Raw genomic sequence first — 23967 nt, 5'->3', positions numbered from 1 at the left:
GCTCTTTTAATTCTGCCTGGATCATGCTGCTCCTTTTGTTTAGAAATCTGAAATGACTGTCTGTTGCCTCCATGTACTAACTATTCAATCTCAGTTGAATGTGTAAACCTCAGGTTTCCCATTGATAAAATGGCCACAATAATAGCACCCACCTCACGGGAGCTTTATGAAAATTAAGTGAGATAATTCATGAAAAGAACTCAGTTAAAGCATGTACTAATTTATTAATAAATGATGATGATTTTTCTATCCCATAAAGATCATATTCACCATGATAATACTTAGTTTACTTTTCCAAATTGTTTTACCCACTATGCCCTTAATATCTCCTTATTTCCCAGGCTGCAAATTTGTATGTATTCCTTCAGTGCCCCTTACTGATATTACCATGTTGCATTGCCCACCTCCATCTTTCCAAATCCTACCTAGGCTTCAAGATTACTTTAAATTTGCGTATTTCCTTGGTAGTCTCACCCAGGAATTATCTCAGTATTCATTACACTACTGTATCACTTAGGTTCTGCTGTGCATAATTCTTTTGAATTTGGTCTCATTTACTGTGCTCCTGACTTCTTTTTACCATGTTTTGTTAGTGCCTTTACAAGAGGGGTGTTGTCTGCCTTTTTGTGTATCTTATCATCTCGTCTGTAGCACAGTCCGCTGGACAGAATAGGGCAGTAATAAATACTAATTGAACCAAAAAAAAAAAAAAAAAAAAGAAAGGAAAGGAAATATTGCAGATACATGTCTTTCTTTTAAAAATACCTGAGTAAGGGGTGCCTGGGTGGCTCAGTTGGTTAAATTTCCAACTCTCCATTTTGACTTAGGTCATGATCTCACAGCCGTGACGTCCATGCCCAGTGTGGAGCCTGCTTAAGATTCTCTGTCTCCCCCTCTGTCCCCACCAACACCGCTCAGGCTGTCTCTCAAAAAACAAAACAAAACAAAACAAAAAACAAAAAAACCTGAGTAATAAATTACTATTTTGCATTTAGTGTTTCAGTGCATTGTTGATATAAATTATACATTTCACAAGTATTTTTAAATCATGTGTGTTAGTGGTTATGATTAAACTATTAACGGGACTTAAATAAGAATAGGTGGTAAATTTTCTAATTGTTTTTGTTTTTTGCTACAAAAGTCGAGAGTATTAAATTGATCTTTAGCCAGAAAGTAAAAATATTAGAAGCAGTTGTTCTGTTATTTGTTCCAATGCCTTCAAAAGATTGTGCCTTTAATTGCTACACTTACTTATTAAAGAAAATGTGAATACAAAAAATCAGGGAAATAACTTCTAACCAAAACTGCATTCCCAGGAATATGTTAAAGCTGGTGGCATTCTTCAGGAAGATATTTCTGAAGCTTGTCTAATTTTGGGAGTTAAAAGACCCCCGGAGGAAAAATTAATGTCTAAGAAGACTTATGCATTCTTCTCCCACACAATAAAGGCTCAGGAGGCCAATATGGGCTTGCTGGATGAGATTCTAAGAAAGGTAATTAGTGACCAGTAATCATAAATGTTAACATAAAAACAACATTTCTTTTTACTTTTAAATGTCAAGTGGCGTTTCAGTTTTCTTTCAGCATCTAGGGAATACATCATGTTATTCACCTCAGTAGGAAAGGTGGTCTATGAGTTAGTGCTAGGACGGCTCTGCTTCTTTTAGGGCTCCTCTGCTGTGCAAGTTTGGAATCTGTAATAAGAGAAACCAAACATACTCCATTCTTTTTGTATTTTCAAACAGAAAGAATGATAGAATTGTTCCCCCCAAACGATTAGCAGTCTATAAGGCCAATTGGTCAGATATTACCAAGTAGAATTTTATTGCTGAAAAGAGCCTCAGGAATCATATAATCCACTTCCGTCATTTTTCAGATGGAGCCCCGAGAGGCAAAGTGACTCAATTGAGGTTGCACAGCTCTGTAGGGCCAAACCTGGACTGGGGATTATTTTGACATTTATTAACATTCGTATAGGAAAAAAATCAATTTTCGAGATACAAATACTGTGGAAAAACTATCAGGTGTTTAAAATATAGAGTATTCATTCAACAAATATTTGCTTAGTGTCTGCAATGTGTCTGATACTGTTCACTGCAATGGCAATAAAGTAAGTGTCTTTATAGAGCTTACATTCTAGGGGGAGGAGACAGATGATACATATATAAATAAGACATCTCATCTGTCACTTGGAGATATGTGTGATGGAGATAAATATGATACAGAAGGAGAAAAGGGGTGCTGGGCACCGCGGGTGGTGATAGTTTAAATCGGTTCTTCAGGGAAAGCCTCACTGCAAATTTGGCATTGAGCAAAAATTTGAAGGAGGTGAAGGATTAAGTCTTATCCATTGGAGAAGAGACTTCCAAGCAGAAAGCAGAGTAGTGCAAAGTCCTGAGGGTCTGGTTGAGCGGAGGGTTAGAGTAAATCATGCTCTGAAGTTCTTATTCAGCTTGCTGTGTGGATAATATCGGAGGTGGAAGGAGAAAATTGGCAAGATTGTTAGTCTAGATTAGTATGGGTGCCAGGTTACAAAAGACAGTGGCTCACACGAGGGAGGTGGAAATGGAGGTAGTGATACACAGACCAGTATTCGGTGTATTTTAGAGATCAGATCCTGCAGAAGTTACTGGTGAAATGAATGTGCAGTATGAGAGAAAGCGGAACCGGAGAGAAGTCCAAGGTTTTGGCCTGAGCAGTTTGAAGGTTGCCACAGACTGAGATGATGCTAGTGCAAGAGGAAGCAGGCTTGGGTGGGAGGATCAGGAGTTGAGTTCAGGGCCCGTTGAGTCCAATTTGTCCCTTAGACATTTAAGGAGATTTTAGATTTTAGACATTCAATTTTAAGGAGATACTGAGACGGCTGTTGATACGAGTTTGTAGCTCAGGAGGGTGGCTCCTCCTGAGACACATTTTGTGGTCAGAGACTTGATGGCATCTAAGAACATGAGACTGGATGAGGGTAGGTAGTGAGTGTGGGTAGAGAAGGCCAATGTCCAGGTCCTGGGTAAGGATGTTAGAGCATTAGAAACGAGACTGGAATCTGCGAATAGGCAGAGGACGGGAGACTTCACAAACAGTAAAAGCCATAGAGGAAATGTGTTTCGTAAAGGCCTATGGCATACATTCCTACTAACTTCAAATATGCTAGACCTCGGCTAGTTAATTGCCAGTGGTTCTGAAGAACGAGTTCAAAAAAGTGATTAATGGAAATAATATTATAAGAGGAAGGTTTCACTTAAGTAGGTAAACTCCTTAAAAAGTACTTCAGAAAATTTGTTGTTATATGAACTTTTGTTCATTACAAGAGAATTAATAGAAGCAGAATAGGCATGGATGCTTTTTGGCAACATTCTGTAACCAATTACTTAGAGTTGCATGAATCTTAAACATTCTGAAATTCAGGCACTTGGTAAAAATCATAAGGTATTTGAGGAAATATAATGGCTGTTTAAAGCATCCTATAATTACAGTGTGTCAATAGCTTTTAAGCATGAATTGATGGGACATTCCTGAGAGGGAAGGTTCCCAAAGACAGGGAAGAATGTGGTTTTAGTGAAGCTGAGAAAGTGAAAAGCAGGCTGTATGTACTACTACTTTGTGAATAAAGCTTGTTTGTAAAAGAATGGGGAGAGAGAAAAGAGGGAAGGAGGAAGGAAGGAAGGTAGAGAGAGAAAGTGAGAGATTTGTGTGTACGGACTTGGAGGGGTTGTTGTTATTTTTTAGGTAGGAAGGAGCAGTGTACACAGGGATGATGCAGAAAGAGAAAGTTCAAAAGTGGTCTGGGAGGACACGGGAAAAGCTGGGATCCAGTTCGCAGAGATTAGCCTTAGGAGGGACTTGTTTTCTTTGAGGCTAGAAGGATGGATATGGGGATGAATGGGGCTATAGATATATTTGTGGATGCTGCTGGCCTAGGAGAGGAATTGATGCCTTTCCAGTTTCATTAACTACCATCAAGGAGCACTAGGCACCCTGCTAGGACCATTCTTTCATCTCAAATCATAAACCTATTATTGGTTTGTGACCCAGCATTTTCTAAATAGTTCATGGTGCACCTAATGGTAACTTATAAAGTCTAGTGAAGACATATTTTATGAGAGGAAGAAATGTGAAAATTTACTTCCTTGCATATGTGCTTACTCATTGATATGAAGCTGGATGGGTCTGAGTCAAAGTCTTTTATTCTTTCTTCAGGAAATCCGACTGATCGATTATGAGAAAATGGTGGATCATAGAGGAATACGGGTAGTGGCATTTGGACAGTGGGCAGGTGTAGCAGGTAGGTATGCCAGGGTTTTACATCACTCACTTTCTGAATTTGCCTGGAGTGTAACTAGGTGTTTTCCTTTTTTCTGTGGCAAGGGCATGAAAGTGTTCATTTCCACCCAATAAAAATAAACATGGGTGTGTGCCTAAGGGTGATGAATATTAGGGGAATAAAATAAGAAGGTAAATCATTAAATACCTTCATTACAAAAGTTAAAAAAGAAAACTCAGGGAAAAGGAGAACAACTATGAATAGGGTCTGGCTTTTCCGGTAGTTTTGTCTGGAAGACTAGGAGAGGTCAGTTTGGTGATGAGAAATTATGGAGAGGAATAAAGGGGGGAAGGAAGGGAAAAGATACAGGGGTAGGAACCAAGAGAGGAACAGTTTAGAAAGGATAAGAGCTGCAGTTTGGGGGAAACTACACTTGACTTTTGTCCCATTAGTACTTTGAACCTTCTTTAGTTGAGAAAACATCACCTTATGTTATAACCATGCATCGGATTAGACTACTTGAAGGTCCGTACTTGTTAAGACAAGCAGACAGAAAAGTTGTGGGGATATAGGACAGGAAGACACCATCAGCCACCCTAACCTAACTGACAGTTATTGAGTACTCACCCAGATGGCCCATATGCTGGATCACAAAACAATTCTAAATAAACATAAAATGTTTGAAATCATCAGGTATGTGCTCTGACTATAATAAAGTTGATTTTGAAATAATAATAGAAAGATATTTAGAAAATTTCTAGATATTTGGAAGATAAGCAATATATTTTTGAATAACCCATAAGTCAAGAAGGAATCACAGGAAAAATTAGAAAATATTTTGAATTGAATGAAAATTTAAAACAGCATACCAAAATTGATGAGGTGCAAATAAAATGATGCTTATAAGGAAATTTTTAGCATTTGATGCTTTTACTAGAAAAGAAGAAAGTCAAAATTAGTGATCTAAACTTCCATCTTACAAAGCAAGAAAATGAAGAAGTAATTAAACCCAAAGCAAATATAAGGAAAAGAATAATAAAGATAAGAGGGGAAATCAGTGAAATCTAAAGCTAGTTATTTTTAAACAAATCAATAAAATTGTTAGGCCTCCAGCTAGACTGATTAAAAAAAATAGAGAAAGAGAGTGAAGCCACAATTTACCAATATTAGGGATACAGGAGGGGTGATCACTATACATCCTATAGACATTAAAAGGGTAAGAAAATATTATGAATAGGCCAATAAATTTGACAATGTTGGTCAAATAGACAAATCCCTGAAGGACAGAAATTACCAAATCCAACTCAAGAAGAAATAAAAAACTTGAATATCAATGTACAAAAGAAATTCTAATCATAGGCATTTATCAAGAGAAATGAATAATTTTTTTTTGTAAATACTTATTTCTAGTAGCTTCGTTCATAATAGCCTAGAGACAATCCAAATGTCCACCAGCAGAGGAATGGTTAAATAAATTGTGATATATCCATAAAATAGAAAACTCCTTCATCAATAAAAAGAAGTCAACTACTAATACACTCAATTATGTATGAATCTCAAAAACATTATGCTGAGTCAAAGCAGACACACAAAAAAGAGTATATACTTATAATTTCATTTATATGAAACTGTAGAAGTAACTATTCTCTACAGAGAGAAATGAGGTCAGTGGTTTTCTGGGGCAAAGGGTTGGAGAGGACTGAATGGGGTGTTGGAAATATTCTATATCTTGATTAGGTCAGTGATAATATGGGTGTGTACATATGTTCACAGTTATCAAATGATACATTTTAAATTGGTGTGTTTTATTGAATACAAATTACTCTTTTAAAAGTTGACTTAAGAAAAAAGACCAAAGAACATTTCAAAGGGATACAGAGAGGGCAAGTTATGTTCCTAAAAAGAAGGGGAGAATGGATGATGAGATCTTTGCTATGGGTATGCTGAGTTTTTGTTGTTTGAATCCAAATTGAAAAATCCATGAGGTGGTTGATTAGTTCTTGAAGTGAAATGTCTGTGTTAGAGATACAGACTTGGGGTCAGCAGCATACAGAGTACTTGAAATTTAGGACTGGATGAGATTAGCTAAGGAAAAAAAAGGAGAGATTGAAGAGAATAAGGCCCTGGACAGAATCCTGAGGCTGATTAAGGCATAAAGAAAGGGCAGGGGACACTAGTTTAAAAGAAATGGGCAGGGAAAGAGGCACCTACAGATGTGGGAGGAAAGTTTTCAAGTCAGAGATGCTAAGGGAAGAGAGGGTTCTAATAAAGAGGGATTCCATGTTGCCAAATATCTCTGACAAGTAAGTCAAGATCTGACAATTGTCCACTGAGTTTAACTATTTAGGTCACTAAAATTGCTGACAGCGGTCACAGGTAGGGCCAATGGTGACCTCGTTTTGCTTGTTCATTAGTTTTGGTTCAAGAGGAATGTAAGTGTCTTTAAATGTTGATAAGAGTGAACTAATAGGGAGGGATAGTGAAAGAAATAATAATTCAAGAGTGAATTCCTTAGAGAAGGAATGGGAAGAGATGGGATCTGGAGCAAAGGTGGAGAGATTAACCTTAGAGAAGAAGACGGACACTCTTTCCATTTTGGCAGATTGAAAGTGGAAGGGATAGATAGAGAGATGCAGCTGAGATAGTACTTTTGATGGCCGCAAATTGAGGGGATGGATAAGGTGACCACCGGGACCCCTTCCAAATCTGAGATGCTGTGGTCTGTGCTTCCTCAGAGCACCGAGCAGGTTGGAGAATGGTCAGAGAAAACAGCTTCAGCTCCTCCCGACTAATGGTTTTTCTGTTGGTCTGATTCTGCAATAGGGATGATCAACATTTTACATGGAATGGGGTTAAGGCTCCTTGCTTTGGGACATCACACACCTTTTATGGTGAGATGTGTATTTTGTTTATCATTTTGAAAATACATATCACACTTTAAGAACAGGTAAATGTCTCAGGATGTAGACTAATTTGAATTCGTGTGTGCTTGCTTTCAGCACATTGGCATGGCTCATAACTACAGGAACAGCAGTCAGGCTGTGCAAGCCATCCGCGATGCCGGCTATGAAATATCTCTGGGTTTGATGCCAAAGTCGATAGGGCCCTTGACATTTGTGTTCACAGGGACTGGTAATGTATCTAAGGTAACTTCTCAGATACTTCTAAGAACATCTGCTTTCTGTAAAGCAGTCAAAACCCTGAAACTAACCCAAAGGATGTGAGGATTTTAGGGATATTTTAGAGCCCTGCTTTTTGGATGAGTGGACATTCTGTTTTTGGTACTTTTCTTACCTATGTACTTTTCCCACAGTAAGAGAGCAGTGATGGTCCAAACTCATTTTCTTTGCTCTTGGTTGACTCCAAGCTGTCAGGGGTTTTGAATGCTTTTTCTTTTTAAAGGGATAAGTCATTGTTAATGGTATAAAGGTCTGTTCTTAGAGAGGTCTGTTTTACCTTCGTCACTGGGTTGTCCAAAAGTTTGGAATTGACCACAGGATGTAAACTTTTTTAAATGACTTGGGGTTTTGCCAGTAAGATTTTAGAAAGCCTAATTTAGGATTGTAATTCATACTTTCTTCCTTTTGGGGTGGTTTTGAGAAGACATTTGTGATCCCCCAGAGAAACTTGTAATTGTAAAAGAGATCTTTCAATGAAAATATTTTACAAACAGGACATCACTATTTGTATTATACTGTGAGATAGCCATCTAATTTTTTTCCATAGGAAATATAATTCCTCACTTGAAATAATTCTGCAGTGGAGCAAACGTAAATAGGAATATTTTGTTATGTTTTCATTTCTAAGAACCCTTGTGTCTCCTCTGGGTAACTTAAATAAAAAAAAGTAAAAGTAAAGCTCCTTCCAATTAATGCTGTTTCATTAATAAAATAAATAAAAACTGGTTTGTAGGCTGTGTGCCAGAAGCTTACTTGTACTTCTGGGTTGCAATCCTCGCTGTAAGGCAGGACAAGTGGAGCTGTGTAATTGTGGGGAAAGCGAATTGGGATCCTTGCGGGAAACAATGTTGGCTTTTGTCCTATTGATTTTTAGATTTGTACTCATGCATTATTTATAGGGAGCCCAAGAAATCTTCAATGAGTTACCTTGTGAATATGTGGAGCCACACGAATTAAAAGAAGTTTCCCAAAATGGAGGTAAGGGGGAGGAGGATGACTGCATGTATCTTTTACTGTTTTTAACAGTTTCTGTGTTACCATATTTTATCACCATAAACCTTTATCATTTGTCACCTACTTTACTCATTTCTTTCTCTTCTGTAAGACCTGAGAAAAGTCTATGGGACGGTGTTAAGTCGCCATCATCATCTTGTCAGGAAAACAGATGGTGTGTATGATCCTGTAGAGTATGACAAATATCCTGAGCGCTACATAAGTCGTTTTAATACTGATGTGAGTATCACACTCTGCTTCTGTGTTGGTTGCTCATAACACACTATTGTTAGGTTGTTTTCAAGGAGAAAAATTATGAATGTATATATTGTTTTTCAGGTCCCCATAATGACTCGTGAGTCCTTTGGGTTGGCCTTAGGGGTTGTTGGCTTTTATTGATGTTTGGAGTGGCCTTTGCTTAAGTGGTTTTGCTGGATATGTTCTTTGCTTCGCTGCCTCTGTTTCCACTTCAGGTCTGCACATGCCCAATAACTCTAAACCATTTCCCATGGGGTGTTGTTTTCTGTATTTATCTTGGACTAGTTAGTACTGTTGGCAAAACACAATGTCTATGAGGTTTCATCTCAACCTAGGTTTATCCCACCTATTGTCACAAATTGCACTCATAACCTCAGCCAGCTATCTTGAGGCATGGCATTGGTTACAGGGGACTAGGGTGAAACAGCTACATAAGCAAAGACCCATCCCCACTGTACAAAAAGTTACGTACAATTCAAAACCTTCTGATGGAGACACGCTGGCCTCATCTTCTAAGAAGAACAATGTATTTATATGTTCTGTACTCAGTGGTCATGCAAAGTCCTCCTCAAAATAAACCAAAAAAAAAAATAAATAAAATAAACCAAACAAAAAGTGCATTTATTGTGGAAAGAAATGTTTTAAATAACTTTAAGTATGTTTGAGTAACAAGATTCTAGATTCTGGTATGAAATTTAGCTGTTCTAGCATATAGAGCATGCTATAGAGAAGAACTCTTACCTGTAGCTTGAGAATGCCTGAGATTTTTGAGAAGCAAAAATTATGAAACTAGTTTCAGACTGAAAAATTAAAAACCTAGTAAATTTACATCCCTCCTCTTTTCCCCAATCACAGAAGTGTTGGTGATTGGACGCATCCTAAAACTTATAATGACCTAGTTACCATGTATGTATGCATGTAGTACATTCGTCCATGGAGCTTACAGATGTTATCTGATTTAATCTTTACAGCATTCCTTTGAGGAATGGGGTACGTATTATCCCCATCTGGCAGGTAAGGAAAATAGAGCCTAGAGAAGTTGAGGTAGTGTGATGTAGATCACACTCCTGGTGGTTGAGCTGGAAATAGAGTGCTAGGTCGCTTGATTCTGTCCTTTCCTTTTTCTTGGCCATGCATTACATTAGAGAACAGAAATATTAATGTATTTATGTTCACATATTTCTCTATCATGGAATAATTCTGGGTGGGTATTTATTGTCTTCACCTCACAAAGCTACCAACGACCTGGCAAATAACAAAGTCAATTAGAAATAACATAAATTATTTCTCATGAACTTTACTGATAGTTCTCTTTCAGCCTACTTCGTTGAAATTCGCTATTGCCTGTCTTGTTGAACTTGGCACTTGCTTTACAGATTGCGCCCTATACAACTTGTTTAATTAATGGAATCTACTGGGAACAAAACACCCCTCGATTACTAACTCGCCAAGATGTCCAGAGCCTCTTGGTTCCCGGCAAGTCCTCGGTTGCTGGTGTGGAAGGCTGCCCCGCATTACCACACAAGTAAGGACTTCCCTTCAGTAATGATGGCAGTTTGTAGCAGCTGGACCCACTAGTTACGGTATCATTATAGGAGATTCGTGTATCACCAGACTTGACCATTAATGACTAGTTGTCTGCTTTATCTTACTTGATCTCTTGGCAGCATTTGACAGTTAACCTTCCTTCCCTCTTGAAACTCTCTTCCCTTAACTCCACACGAAGCTCAAAAGTAACCTCAGAAAGATCTGCGTCCCCAGCCCCGTCTCTCTCTAGTCTGTTACTTTTTTTTTTCTCTGAAACTCACGATCATTTATTTTCCTGTGTTTATGATTTTTCTCCCTCCTATTAAAATTTAATCTCCTTAAGGATAGCGGCCCTATTTATCTTGGCTTCAAGTACCCAGTACGTTGCCTGACATGTAATTTGCATTCAAATAATTATTAAATGTTGAGTATATAATTAATCAATAAATATTTGTGAACGCTTCACCTGCCTTGCACTCTGCTAAGCTAAAGGACAGAGAAAATATATGATTGCTACCTTTAGGCATGTAGCTGGCAAGAAGTAAATGTCAAGAGAATGCTAGGAACAATAAATAGCACAAGAATTGAGAAGAAACTGGGAACGCTGGGCTCAGCAAGGCTTGAAAGGGAGGACTGAGGGGAAAGAGAATTTCAAGTGATAGGATTGGTGCCTGATAAATACGGAACCACCAAAGCACAATTTAAGGCACAGCAAGTTAAGACATTAGCTCTAGTGCAGGGTTTATAAAGGCAAGTGGTAGTTGGAGACTGGGCAGGGAATTTTTGGTCAACCACTAAAGGATTTCAAAAGCTGGGCTGAGGCTTTTGTTCTTAATTCTAGAGGTTTCCCTGTATTAACATGGAAAATTCCGTAGTAGCTCTGTAAGCACAGACTCATCCCCACTGTACCAAAAGTTACCTACAATTCCAAACCTTCCGAGGGGGCACACTGACTTCACCTTATATGAAGAACAATGTATCTGTGTATTCTGTAATCATTGGTCATGCAAAGTCCCCCTCAGAACAAACCTTGTGCCACTAAGCAGGGTGCAGTGTCATCAAATATTCATAAGTTATTTAGAGCTGGCTAAATAGGTTAACTTTAGGCTGTTTGCTGTGATTTCTCTAGGGAAGGGGTTTTCCACTTTGATTTTTTCTCCTCCCCCTCTGTTTCTCCTTATTTTTGTGTGTGGAGACTAAAACTCATCTTGGGAAGACTGTCTATATCCTAGAAGGATACAGTGTCCTGAACAGTGAAGTGTAGGGAAAAAAGCTGAAGAACCCAGGAAATATTTGGCATCCACACTGAAAGTTGTTCCAAGCACCTTTCACTTCTATTCATTTTTAATCTTGTTGAGAATTCCACACTTTCATCTGAGTGTTGATGTTATTTTCAGACTTGTGGCAATATGTGACATTTCAGCTGACACAGGAGGATCTATAGAGTTTATGACTGAATGTACAACGATAGAACATCCCTTTTGTATGTATGATGCAGACCAGCATATTATTCATGACAGGTAAGTTTGCTGGGGCTGCAGATGATAAGAGACACATAATAATACATCACTTACTTACCTTGGTATAGTAGTTTAAAGTATTCAGTATTTTACATTTTTATGAAGGCTATGCAAATACCAGAGATATGCTCAAACATATTAAAAAATTTGGTAAAAAAAACAACAACATGCAAATTCAAACACTTAAATACATGCATACTATATTTAAATGGGAGATGGGTGGCTGAAGAAGGGAGGTTTTGGTTGAAAAGTCTTGTTTCTTTTCTTACACACTTTGATACCCAGCTTTAAATTATTATGACACAAATGCAATGGTTTAGGCATCTGGGAAAGTTAGAGCTTACAGATAACACTGTATACATCTGAATAAAGCATCTCGCTTCTCCTAGTGTCGAAGGCTCGGGGATTCTGATGTGTTCCATTGACAATCTGCCAGCACAGCTTCCAATTGAAGCTACAGAATACTTTGGAGACATGCTTTACCCTTACGTTGAAGAAATGGTAAGCTGACTGGCAGCATCCAAAGCAATTCTGTGGCTTTCGACAGAACTGTAGCATGGTCCTAGGGATATCTGGTCTCCTATATCTAAGAAATCTGTTGTAAAATGGAAGGCCAACCCTCCCTCAAAAGTATTTATAGACACTCTTCTATATATTCTGCTAGCTTGTCTCATGGGGAATAGAATTAAATAACTGCCTTCATAGTGAATTATAATAGCATTTATCTTCCATTATTCATATTTTGTTAAGAAAGTGGCCTCTGGGGTAAGATTTTCCTTTTTTTCACTCTTCCTGCCGTCTAGGTCAATGCATGTGAGAACATTCTTACTGTGCTGTGATTAATAGATTTGAAAAATCAGAAATACAGAGACTTATTGGATGTTAGTCACTAATGCTTAGTTAAGTGACAGCTTTTGTTGTGGTCGTGTATTTTTCTCTGTAATCAATGATCGACTGCCGAAACACCGTGTTCTCTAAATTCCATTTCGTTTGCCAAAGATAAGCACTCTTATTTCAGTGTTGATCTTTCTTTTTTTTTTTTAAGAGAGAGGGAGAGTATGCACACGAGTGGGAGAGAGAGGCAGCAGGAGAGAGAAGCTTAAGCATAGAGCCCGAGGTGGGGCTCGATCCCGCCACCCTGGGACCATGACCTGAGCCCAAATCGAGAGTCAGACACTCAACTGACTGATCCATCCAGGCACCCCCAGTATTTATTTTAAGCGTTCATACTCGCTTTCTCTGTTGAGAATTTCTATTTTTTCATACATTATGAATGTACTGTTCTTTATCACATAGTCATAGTTAGAAAAGCCACTTTATAGTCTTTGCATCATATTTCCCAGTTTCTGGGTCAGCTTGGGGTTGAACTTTATTGATTGTCTTTTCCCTTGAAAATGGGTCAGGTCATAGTTTCCTGGTTTTCTCCAGTTGAATAATTTTGGAGTGTGTCATGCGTGATGTGGATAGCTATGCTGTGGAGATTCTGGATCGTTACATTTCTCTTCAAAGTGTTGACTTTTTGTGTGTTTTAGCAGGCATTTAATTTGGCTAGCTTTAAATTGAAAACTCTGTCTCACCTGAGGTGGGGAGTAGCTCAAATAAAAGTTCAGCTCTTTGCTTTCCTTGGGCTGCTTGACCTGCAGATGCTCAGTTTGGGGGTTATCCTGAGACTCGGAATAGGGTTCACATGAAAGTTGGACTTCGCTTTTTCCGAATCTGTGCCCTCTGCCATCCCCCCTCACATTCTGGAGGCTGTGGTTGCTCTGGGTTCCATTCCTGTTTTTAGATCAGAAAGTAGTGAGCTGGCTGCGTGTTTCTATGTCTTTGCACCACGTTGCCCATCCTGGGCAGTGCCAAAGGCTGGGCAAAGGAAACTACTGTGAAGGTTATTTCTTCCAAGTTTTGACGCTCCTCCAAAAACTGCCCGCTATTTTTTCATTCTCGGAAGCCCTCAAGTAGTTGGTTTTGTTTGTATTTTGTCCAGAGTTTGTAGTTGTTATCTGCAGGAGGAATGGTCCGTTGGAGCTGCCCACAGGCCTGAAATGAAATGCGCCAGTCATAATACATAGAATCAACTGGACTCTAGTAGACTTTTGGAGTATGTAGAAGAGTTGTTGGTGAGCCTTTGGCTTTAATTCATCTCTTTGAATGCTTAAATGGTGTGTTTTCGGTGCAACTCTTCCTCTATATGGGCCTGGTTTGTCTTGTGGATGGATTTGACTGTTAATTTCTTGAAATGTGGTTTTGTATGGCTGCTCTAATATCACTTGCCACTTAAAAAAGTTTTTATAAGCCATTTTCAACTCACAAATTACTACGTTTCAAAACTTCAATTATAAGTGTATTTCCATTGGACCCTACAACAGCTTTTCATTCCTATTTGTCTTTAATCAAAATTGCCATTCATTGGGGTGCCTGGGTGACTCAGTCAACTGAGCGTGTGACTCTTGATTTTGGCTCAGGTCACCATCTCATGATCTTGTGGGTTTGAGCCCCACATCAGGCTCTGCGCCGACAGTGTGGAGCCTGCTTAGAATTCTCTTTCTCCTCTCTCTCTGCCCCTCCCCTGCTCCCTCTCTCTCTCTGTCTCTCTCTGTCTCTCAAAATAAATAAATAAACATTAAAAATGTATTCATCCAGTAGAGTTGATCTCATATGGATACTAGGAGAAAAGCAAGCCAGTTTAATGAATTCCCAGTAAAGTGTGATTCAGGGTTAGCCTATGTAATTGATGGGGGATAAGTACATTGATTAAATATAATTTTTATTAAAGAACAATATATATTTTTACATTATATAATAGCATGAAAATTAAAGTGTCACATATAAGTGATACATAAGTATAGAGCATGTTAAATTACCAAAAAGACACCCATGTGAACACTACGTAGATTAAAAAAAAAAGCAATGTTAGCATTCCAGAAATCCCCTTATACCCCTCCCTCTACTGTCCCAGCTCTCCTTTCAAAAGATAACTACTATCGGGGTGCCTGGGTGGCTCAGTCAGTTGAGCGTCCGACTTCGGCTCAGGTCATGATCTCACGGTCCGTGAGTTCGAGACCCGCGTCAGGCTCTGTGCTGACAGCTCAGAGCCTGGAGCCTGCTTCAGATTCTGTGTCCCCTTCTCTCTCTGCCCCATCCCTGCTTGTGCTCTGTCTCTCTCTGTCTTTCAAAAATGAATAAACATAAAAAAAATTTTATTATTTTTTTAATTTTTTTTTAATGTTTATTTATTTTTGAGACAGAGAGAGACAGAGCATGAACAGGGGAGGGGCAGAGAGAGAGGGAGACACAGAATCCGAAACAGGCTCCAGGCTCTGAGCTGTCAGCACAGAGCCCGACTCGGGGCTTGAACTCACAGACCGTGAGATCATGACCTGAGCTGAAGTCGGACGCTTAACCGGCCAAGCCACCCAGGCACCCCAAAAACAATTTAAAAAAAAAGATACCTACTATCTTGACTTGTATGTATGGATTAGTTTTGCCTTTTGGGGGGACAATTTTATTTTATTTTTTGACAGTATTCATGAAAGTTTAAACTCACTTCTGATAATTCCATTAAACTTCTTGGATTTGTTTATGTTCTTTGTTTTTTTTCTTGGTTTTCAGTAAATTATTATCACTTAATATGCATGTTTTTTATTTTTATTTTTTAAATGTTTTTATTTATTTTGACAGAGAGAGAGAGAGAGAGAGAGGATGCGTGAGTGGGGGAGGGACAGAGAGAGAGAGAGGGAGAGAGAGAATACCAAGCAGGCTCTACATTGTCAGTGCAGAGCCAAACATGGGGCTCGATCCCAAGAACCGTGAGATCATGATCTGAGCCAAAACCAAGAGTTGGATGCTTAACTGACTGAGCCACCCAGGTGTCCCTGCATATTTATTTTTAATTGAATGCTGGATATTGTGTATGTAAAATTGTAGAGATGATTTGAGGCTCTTTGGATGTCATGTAATTTTCTCCAGAGAAGGTTTCCTTTGTTTCTGGCAGGGAGACAATCACCTCAGTTCAGTGACAGAAGGGCAAAGCCAGGCTTTAGATGTTTAGAAATCTGATGTCTTTCAATTCATCATTCATTTGAAAATGCAGTCTTTCAGCATCCCAAATGAAAATCTGGCATTGACTGGGGTCCCCTTCAGCAGAACTGAAACTCCAATTTTTATTACAATATTATTTAAAGTTGGCCAAAAGCCCTTCCCAGTTTCTCTGCATCCCAGCTGCCACTTCCACATTGGCAACTACACCTATGGAAAGTGGTGACAGATGCCAGACTCATCACTTTGGGCTTCCTTCCCCAGAATTATGGTGCAGCAAGTCTTATCTATCTTAAAATTTTTTGGGGGGCGCCTGGGTGGCTCAGTCGGTTAAGCGTCCAACTTCAGCTCAGGTCACCATCTCACGGTCCGTGAGTTCGAGCCCCGCGTCGGGCTCTGGGCTGATGGCTCAGAGCCTGGAGCCTGCTTCCGATTCTGTGTCTCCCTCTCTCTCTGCCCCTCCCCCGTTCATGCTGTGTCTCTCTCTGTCTCAAAAATAAATAAATGTTAAAAAAAAAAATTAAAAAAAAATTTTTTTTTTAATTTTAACTTCAGTATAGTTAACATGTAATAGTATATTATTTCATGTGTACAATGTAGTGATTCAACAATTCTAAACATTACTCAGTGCTCATTTTGGTAAGTGTACCCTTAATCCTATTGACCTATCTCATACATCCCTTCACCCACCTTCCCCCTGGTAAGCATCTGTTTGTTCTTTATATTTAAGAGTTTATTTTTTGGTTTGTCTCCTTTTTTCCTTTGTTTGCTTAATTCCACATATGAGGAAAACCATGTGGTATTTGTCTTTCTCTGACTGACTTATTTTGCTTAGCACTATATTCTTTGATTCCATCCATGTTGTTGCAAATGACAGGATTTCATTCTTTTTTAAAATAATTATTTATTATTTTTGAGAGAGAGAGAGAGAGAGAGCACAAGCAGGGGGAGGGGCAGAGAGAGAGAGAGAGAGAGAGAGAGAGAGAGATACAGAGGATCTGAAGCAGTTTCTGTGCTAACAGCAGCCAGCCTGATGCGGAACTTGAGCTCGCCAACTGCGAGATCATGACCTGAGCCGAAGTCAGATGCTCAATCGACTGAGCCACCCAGGCACCCAAGGATTTCATTCTTTTTTATGACTGAGTAAAATTTCAGTGTGTGTGTGTGTGTGTGTGTGTGTGTGTGTGTGTGTATACACCACACCTTTTTTATCCATTCGTCTATTAATGGATGGATGGGCTGCTTCCATGATTTGTCTATTATAAATAATGCTGCAATAAACATAGGGGTGTGTATATCTTTTCAAATTTGTGGTGTCATATTCCTTGGGTAAATACCCAGTAGTGGAATTACTGGATCATATGGTAGTTCTATTTTTAATTTTCTGAGAAACGTCCGTACTGTTTTCCACAGTGGCTGCTCCAGTTTGCAATCCCATCAACAGTAACAGTGCACAAGTGTTCCTTTTTCTCCACACCCTTCCCAGCATTTGTTGTTTCTTGTGTTTATGATTTTAGCCATTCTGACAGGTGTAAGGTGATATCTCATTGCAGTTTTGATTTGCATTCCCCTGATGATGAGTGATGTTGAGCATCTTTTCATGTGTCATGTTGACCTTCTGTATATCTTCTTTGGAGAAACGTCTGTTCATGTCTTCTGCCCATTTTTAATTGGATTATTTATTTGTTTGTTTTGGTGTTGAGTTATATAGTTCTTTATATATTTTGAATACTAAGCCTTTATGAGATAATGTCATTTGCAAATATCTTCTCCCATTCAGTAGGTTGCCTTTTAGTTCTGTTGATTGTTTCCTTTGCTGTGTAGAAATTTTTGTTTTGATGTAGTCCCAATAGTTTATTTTTGCTTTTGTTTCCCTTGCCTTAGAAGACTTATCTAGAAAAATGTTGCTATGGCCAGTGTTGGAAAAATTACTACCTGTGCTGTCTTCTAGGATTTTTGAGCTTTAGGGTATTACATGTACGTCCTTAGTGCATTTTGAGTTTATTTTTGTGTATGATGTAAGAAAGTGGTCCATTTTCATTATTTTGCATATAGCTATCTCCAAAAACCGTTTGTTGACAAGGCTGTCTTTTTCCCATTGGATATTCTTTCCTGCTTTGTCAAAGATTAATTGATTATAAGATTATGGGTTTCTTTCTGGGCTCTCTATTTTGTTCTGTCGATCTGTGTGTCTGTTTTTGTGCCAATACCTTACTGTTTTGATGACAACAGCTTTGTAGTGTAACTTGAAATCTGGGATTATCATACCCCTAGTTTTGGTTTTCTTTTTTAAGATTGTTTTGGCTATTTGGGGTCTTTTGTGGTTCCATAAAAATTTTAGGATTGTTTGTTCTACTTTTATGAAAAATACTATTGGTATTTTGATAGGGATTGCATTAAACCTATAGATTGCTTGGGATAGTATGGACATTTTAATAATATTTGTTCTTTCAGTTCATGAGCATGAAATATCTTTCCATTTGTTTGTGCCATCTTCAGTTTCTTTCATCAATGTTCTCTAGTTTTCATAGTACACGTCTTTCACCTCCTAGCTTATTGCTAAGTTTAATAATAAACTCCTAAGCAGTAATAAACTCCTAAGTTTATTGCTAGATATTTTATTCTTTTTGGCGCAAAGGTAAATGGAATTTCTTAATTTCTGTTTCTGCTGCTTCATTATTAGTATATTGAAATGCAGTGGATTTGTGTACATCGATTTTGCATCCCATGACCTTACTGAATTCATGTGTCAGTTCTAGTAGTTTCTTGGTGGAGTCTCTAGAGTTTTCTATATATAGTATCATGTCATCTGCAAATAGTGAAAGTTTTGCTTCTTTTTAATTTAGATGGCTTTTATCCCTTTTTCTTATCTCATTGCTGTGGCTAGGACTTCCAGTACGATGTTAGATAAAGATGGAGAAAGTGGACATCTTTGTCTTGCTCCCAACCTTAGGGAAAAGCTCTCATTTTCCCCCCACTGAGTGTCATGTTAGCTGTGGGTTTTTCATATAGGGCCTTTATTTTGTTGAGGTATGTTCCCTCTAAACTTATCTTGTTAAGGGTTTTTATAATCAATGGATGTTGTGCTTTGTCATATGTTTTCCTGCATCTATTGAAATATTCATATGATTTTTATCTTTTCTTTTGTTGATGTGATGTAGCACACCGATTCGCAAATATTGAACCAAGCTTGCATCCCAGAAACAAATCCCATTTGATCATGGTGAATGATTTTTTAAAATATATTTTGGATTTTATTTGCTAATATTTTGTTGAGGATTTTTGCATCTATTTTCATCAGGGATATTGGCCTGTAGTTTTTTTTTTTTTTTTTTTTTTGTAGTGTGTTTATCTAGTTTTAGTATCAGGGTAATGCTGGCCTCATAGAATCAACCTAGAAGCTATACTTCCCCTTTTATTTTTTGGAATAGCTTGAGAAGACTATAGGTATTGACTCTTCTTTAAATGTTTGGTAGAATTCACCTGTGAAGCCATCTTATCTTGGACTTCTGTTTGTTGGGAGTTTTTTGATTACTTATTCAATTTCATTGCTGATAAGTGGTCTGTTCAAATTTTCTGTTGCTTCCTGATTCAATTTTGGGAGGTTATATGTTCCCAAGAATTTATCCATTTCTTATAGTTTGTCTATTTGTTGGCATATAATTTTTCATAATATTTTTCATAATATTCTTTTAGTCATTTGTATTTTTGTGGTGTTGGTTGTTATTTCTCCTCTTTTATTTCTGATTTTGTTTATTTGAGTCCTCTGTTTGTTTCTCTCTCTGTTGTTTTTTTTTTTTTTTTTTTTTTTTTTGGATGAGTCTGGTTAAATTTTTGTTGGTGTTTTCAAAGAACTAGTTCCTGGTTTCATTGCTCTGTTCTATTGTTTGTTGTGTTTTTGTTTGTTTGTTTCTATTTTGTTTGTTTCTGCTCTAGTATTTATTATTTCTTTCCTTCTACTGGTTTTGGGTCTTGTTTATTGTTTTTTTTCTAGCTCCTCTGAGATTTGAGATTTTTCTATTTGAGATTTTTCTTGCTTCTTGGTATAGGCCTATATTGTTATTAACTTCCTTCTTAGAACAGCTTATGTTGCATCTCAAAGATTTTGGACCATTGTGTTTGCATTTTAATTTGTCTTCATGTATTTTTTTTGAGAGAGAGAGAGAGACGGAGAGACAGAGAGAGAGACAGAGAGCGAGTAGAGGAGATGCAGAGAGAGAAAGAGACACAGAATCCAAAGCAGGCTCCGGGCTCTGAGCTCTTGGCACAGAGCACAATGCAGGGCTCGAACTCACAAACTGCAAGGTCATGACCTGAGCCAGAGTCAGATGCTCAGACTGAGCCACCCAAGCGCCCCTGTCTCTGTGTATTTTTTTATTTTCTCTTTGATTTCTTCTTTGAGCTATTCATTGTTTAGCAGCTTTTTATGTAATGTCCATGCATTTGTGGTCTTTCCAGATTTTTTTCTTGTGGTTGATTTCTAGTTTCATAGTGTTGTGGTCAGAAAAGATACATGGTATGAATGTCATCTTTTTGAATTTGTTGAGATTGTTTTGTGGCCTAATGTGTGATCTATTCTGGAGAATGTCCCATGTGCACTTGAAAATAATGTGTATTATGCTATTTTAGGATGGAATGGTCTGAACATATCTGTTAGATCCATCTGGTCCAATGTGTCATTCAAACACTGTTTCCTTGTTGAATTTCTGTTTGGATGATCTACTCATTGATGTAATTGGGTGTTGAAGTCCCCTACTGTTGTTGTATGACTATCAATTATTTCCTTTATGTTTGTTATTAACTGCTCTATGTATTTGGGTATTCCTATGTTGGGTGCATACATATTTATAATTGTTATATTTTCTTGTTGTATTGTTTTCTGAATGATTATATAGTGTCCTTCTTTGTCTCTTGTTACAGTCTTTGTTTTAAAGTCTTTGCTGTTCAATATAAGTATTGTTATCCCAGTTTTCACATCTGTTTGCATGATAAATTTTGTATTTCTTCACTTTCAGTCTGCATGTGTCTTTAGGTCTGATGTGAGTCTCTTGTGGGCAGTGTATAGATGGATCTTGCTTTTTTATCCATTCTGTCACCATATGTCTTTTGATTGGAGCAAATACTCCATTTACATTCAAAGTATTTATGGGTATGTATTTATTGCTATTTTGTTGTTTTATGGTTGTTTTTGAGGATCTTCTCTATTTTTTTTCTTCTTTTGCTCTTGTCTTTAATGGCTAGTTGACTTTCCTAGTGATATATTTGGGTTCTTTCTGTTTTATTTTTTTGCATATCTATTACTGATTTTTGATTTGTGGTTTTTACTTAGTTTGTATATAACATCTTCTGTGTATGTCAGTCTATATTAAGATGATGCCCACTTAAGTCTGAACCCATTCTTTACCCCTTTCTCTCCCACATTTTAGGTATATGGTGTCATACTTTACATCCTTTTATTTTGTGATTTCCTTGACTGATTTTTATAGATATACTTAATTTTTCTGCTTTTGTGCTTCCTACTTTTCTTACTCCCACTTATGTTCTTTCCTTTCCACTCAAAGAGGCTCCTTTAATATTTCCTGTAGGGCTGGTTTGGTGATCATGAATTCCTTCACTTTTACTTATTTTAAAATGTTTATTTATTTTGAGAGAGAGCATGAGTGGGGAAGGGACAGAGACAGAGGTAGAGAGAGAATCCTAAGCAGGTTCCATGTTCAGTGCAGAGCCTGATGTGGGGCTCAATTTCACAACTGTGAGATCATGACCTGAGCTGAAATCAAGAGTCAGATGTTTAACTAACTGAGCCACCCAGGCCTCTCAGAATTCCTTTACCTTTAGTTTGTCTGAGAAACTCTTTATCTCTACTTCTATTGTGAACTATAGACTTGCTGGATAGAGAATTCTTGGCAGAAGGTTTTTTTTCTTTCATTACTTTGATTATATCATGCCACTGTCTTCTGGCCTACAAAGTTTCTTCTTTTTTTTTTTTTTAACTTTTTAAATGTTTATTTATTTGAGAGAGAGAGAGAGAGAGAGAGAGAGAGAGAGAGAGAGAGAAAGCGTGAGTGGGGGAGGAGCAGAGAGAGAGAAGGAGACACAGAATCTGAAGCAGGCTCCAGGCTCTGAGCTGTCAGCACAGAGCCCAACACAGGACTTGAACCCATAAACCATGAGATTATGACCTGAGCTGAAGTCGGACACTTAACCAACTGAGCCACCTGGGCAGCCTTGGCCTACAAAGTTTCTGGTGAAAAATCTGCTGATAGCTTTATAAGGTTTCCATTGTATGTAAATGTTTTCTTTTCTCTTGCTGCTTGTAAAATTCTCTCTTTGGCACTACTTTTTGCCATTTTAATTATATGTGGTTTTGTGTGGATCTCCTTGGGTTGATTTTGTTGGGGGCTTTCTGTGCCTCTTGGATCTAGATTTCAGTTTCCTTCCCTGAGATTAGAGAAGTTTTAAGCTATTCTTCAAATAAAAGTTCTGCTCCCCTTTTCTGTCTCTTCTTCTGGGATCCCTATAATGCAGATGCATTACACTTGATTGTGTAGCTGAGTTCCCTAAGTCTATTTTCATTTTGTATTATTATTTTTCTCTTATCTGCTTATTATTTTTCTCTTAGCTTATAGATAACAATCAAGCTGATTGTTATCTGTCCTCCAGATCCCTGATATTTTCTTCTGCTTTCTCTAGACCACTATTTATTCCATCCAGTGTATTTAAAAAATTTTTTTAATGTTTATTTATTTTTGAGACAGAGAGAGACAGAGCATGAGCAGGGGAAGAACAGAGAGAGAGGGGGGACACAGAATCTGAAGCAGGCTCCACGCTGTGAGCTGTCAGCACAGACCCCAATGCAAGACTTGAACTCACAGACTGCAAGATCATGACCTGAGCCAAAGTCGGATGCTCAACTGACTGAGCCACCCAGGCGCTTCTCCATCTAGTGTATTTTAAATTTCAATTATTGAGTTCTTCACCTCTGATTTGTTCTTTTTTATGTTTTCTATCTCTTTGTTAAGGGTCTCACTGAGGCCCTCCACTCTTTTCTCAAGTCCAGTGAGTATCTTTGTGGCCATTAGCTAAAGTCTCCTTAAGCATATTACTCATTTCTGTTTCACTTAGGTTATCTTGTTCTGGTTTTATCCTGTTCTTTCATCTGAGACATATTACTCTATCTCCTCATTTTGTCTAACTCTCTGTGTCTGTTTTTATGTGTTAGGAAAGTCAGCTACATCTCTTGCTTTTGAAAGTAGTGGCCTTATGAAGAAGAGATCCTGTAGGGCCCTGTAGTGCAATGTCCCCTGTTGCCCAGAACCTGGCGCTTCATGGATGTCTCCTGTGTGTGCTGCGTGCACTCTGCTGTTGTGGCTCAGCAGCTTTTTCCTTTAGTCCAGTTGTCTGCAATGGCTCTCTTTGCCTGTTTTGGGCAAGGTTTGATCCCTGTGACGTTAGTAGGTCTGTCTGGGGCTGCCTTAAGCTGGAGTTAGGTCAGACCTGGCTTTTGCCATAGATGTCGTAGCACTGAGGTGCAGTTTGCTTTCCCTGTTTTGTCTCCTGGGAAGCTTTTATAAGTGGGTGGGGCCTGCAGTCAGATCAGCTATCTGCCCCCAACCCACTGCTGTGCCTGCAGTCTGACTAGTATGTGTAGTTCATTTTCTTTCTCCCTGAGGTACGCATCATTTTGGAGTACTGCTGGTCTGTCAGGGCTGCTTGCACCCTGCCAAGCTTGTGGCACGCTTTGGATGGACTCAGACCAAGAGTGTATTGGAAGGGGTGGATCCGCAGAAGCCTGACGTGTCAGATGTGGGGTGTTAGCAAGGCTTGCACAGGTCTTCTGTGGAGTAGACATTCAGCTGAAGCTGGGCTTGAGGGGGTGTGTCTGCAGGGGAACACTTGGGTGGGGCACACTATTAGCAAGAGAGGTAGGAGTGTATGTGCTATGCTGCTTTCAGCTGGTGGCCCGGTGTTTAGCCTGGGGGGTGGGGCAGGGAAATTGCACAGGCCAGCTCCTTCATTCCTAGAGAAGTCTTTCATGGATCCTTGTCTCTCCAGCTCGCACTCTGAGATTAGTAAACAAATCTTCCTCCAATATACCCCAGGCGATTTTCAGACTGCTGCTTCTATGCTGTGTCTCACTGGAGCTTTTTGTTGTGCTGTCTCTTTAAGGGTAGGGACTCAGTTTCATCTTGCC

At 38.5% G+C, this 23967-nt stretch overlaps 1 protein-coding gene across 2 annotated transcripts in view; it reads left to right on the top strand.

Annotated features, from left to right (window-relative positions):
* The window catches only part of AASS (aminoadipate-semialdehyde synthase), a 66350-nt gene that overhangs the window by 10754 nt on the left and 31629 nt on the right, over nucleotides 1–23967 (top strand). For both annotated transcript variants that reach the window (XM_078440085.2, XM_078440086.2), the window contains exons 3-11: nucleotides 1317–1493; nucleotides 4198–4282; nucleotides 7085–7152; nucleotides 7261–7407; nucleotides 8340–8418; nucleotides 8546–8673; nucleotides 10068–10216; nucleotides 11616–11738; nucleotides 12128–12239. In XM_078440085.2, coding sequence (XP_078296211.2) covers nucleotides 1317–1493; nucleotides 4198–4282; nucleotides 7085–7152; nucleotides 7261–7407; nucleotides 8340–8418; nucleotides 8546–8673; nucleotides 10068–10216; nucleotides 11616–11738; nucleotides 12128–12239 — 1068 coding nt within the window. The remainder of the gene's footprint in view (nucleotides 1–1316; nucleotides 1494–4197; nucleotides 4283–7084; nucleotides 7153–7260; nucleotides 7408–8339; nucleotides 8419–8545; nucleotides 8674–10067; nucleotides 10217–11615; nucleotides 11739–12127; nucleotides 12240–23967) is intronic.

This window comes from Panthera onca, chromosome A2, assembly GCF_046562875.1.
Source record: "Panthera onca isolate mPanOnc1 chromosome A2, mPanOnc1 haplotype 2, whole genome shotgun sequence".
NCBI classification, from domain to species: domain Eukaryota; kingdom Metazoa; phylum Chordata; class Mammalia; order Carnivora; family Felidae; genus Panthera; species Panthera onca.
The sequence above is the reverse complement of the archived record's forward strand: the minus strand, read 5'-3'. Positions and strand labels throughout refer to the sequence as shown.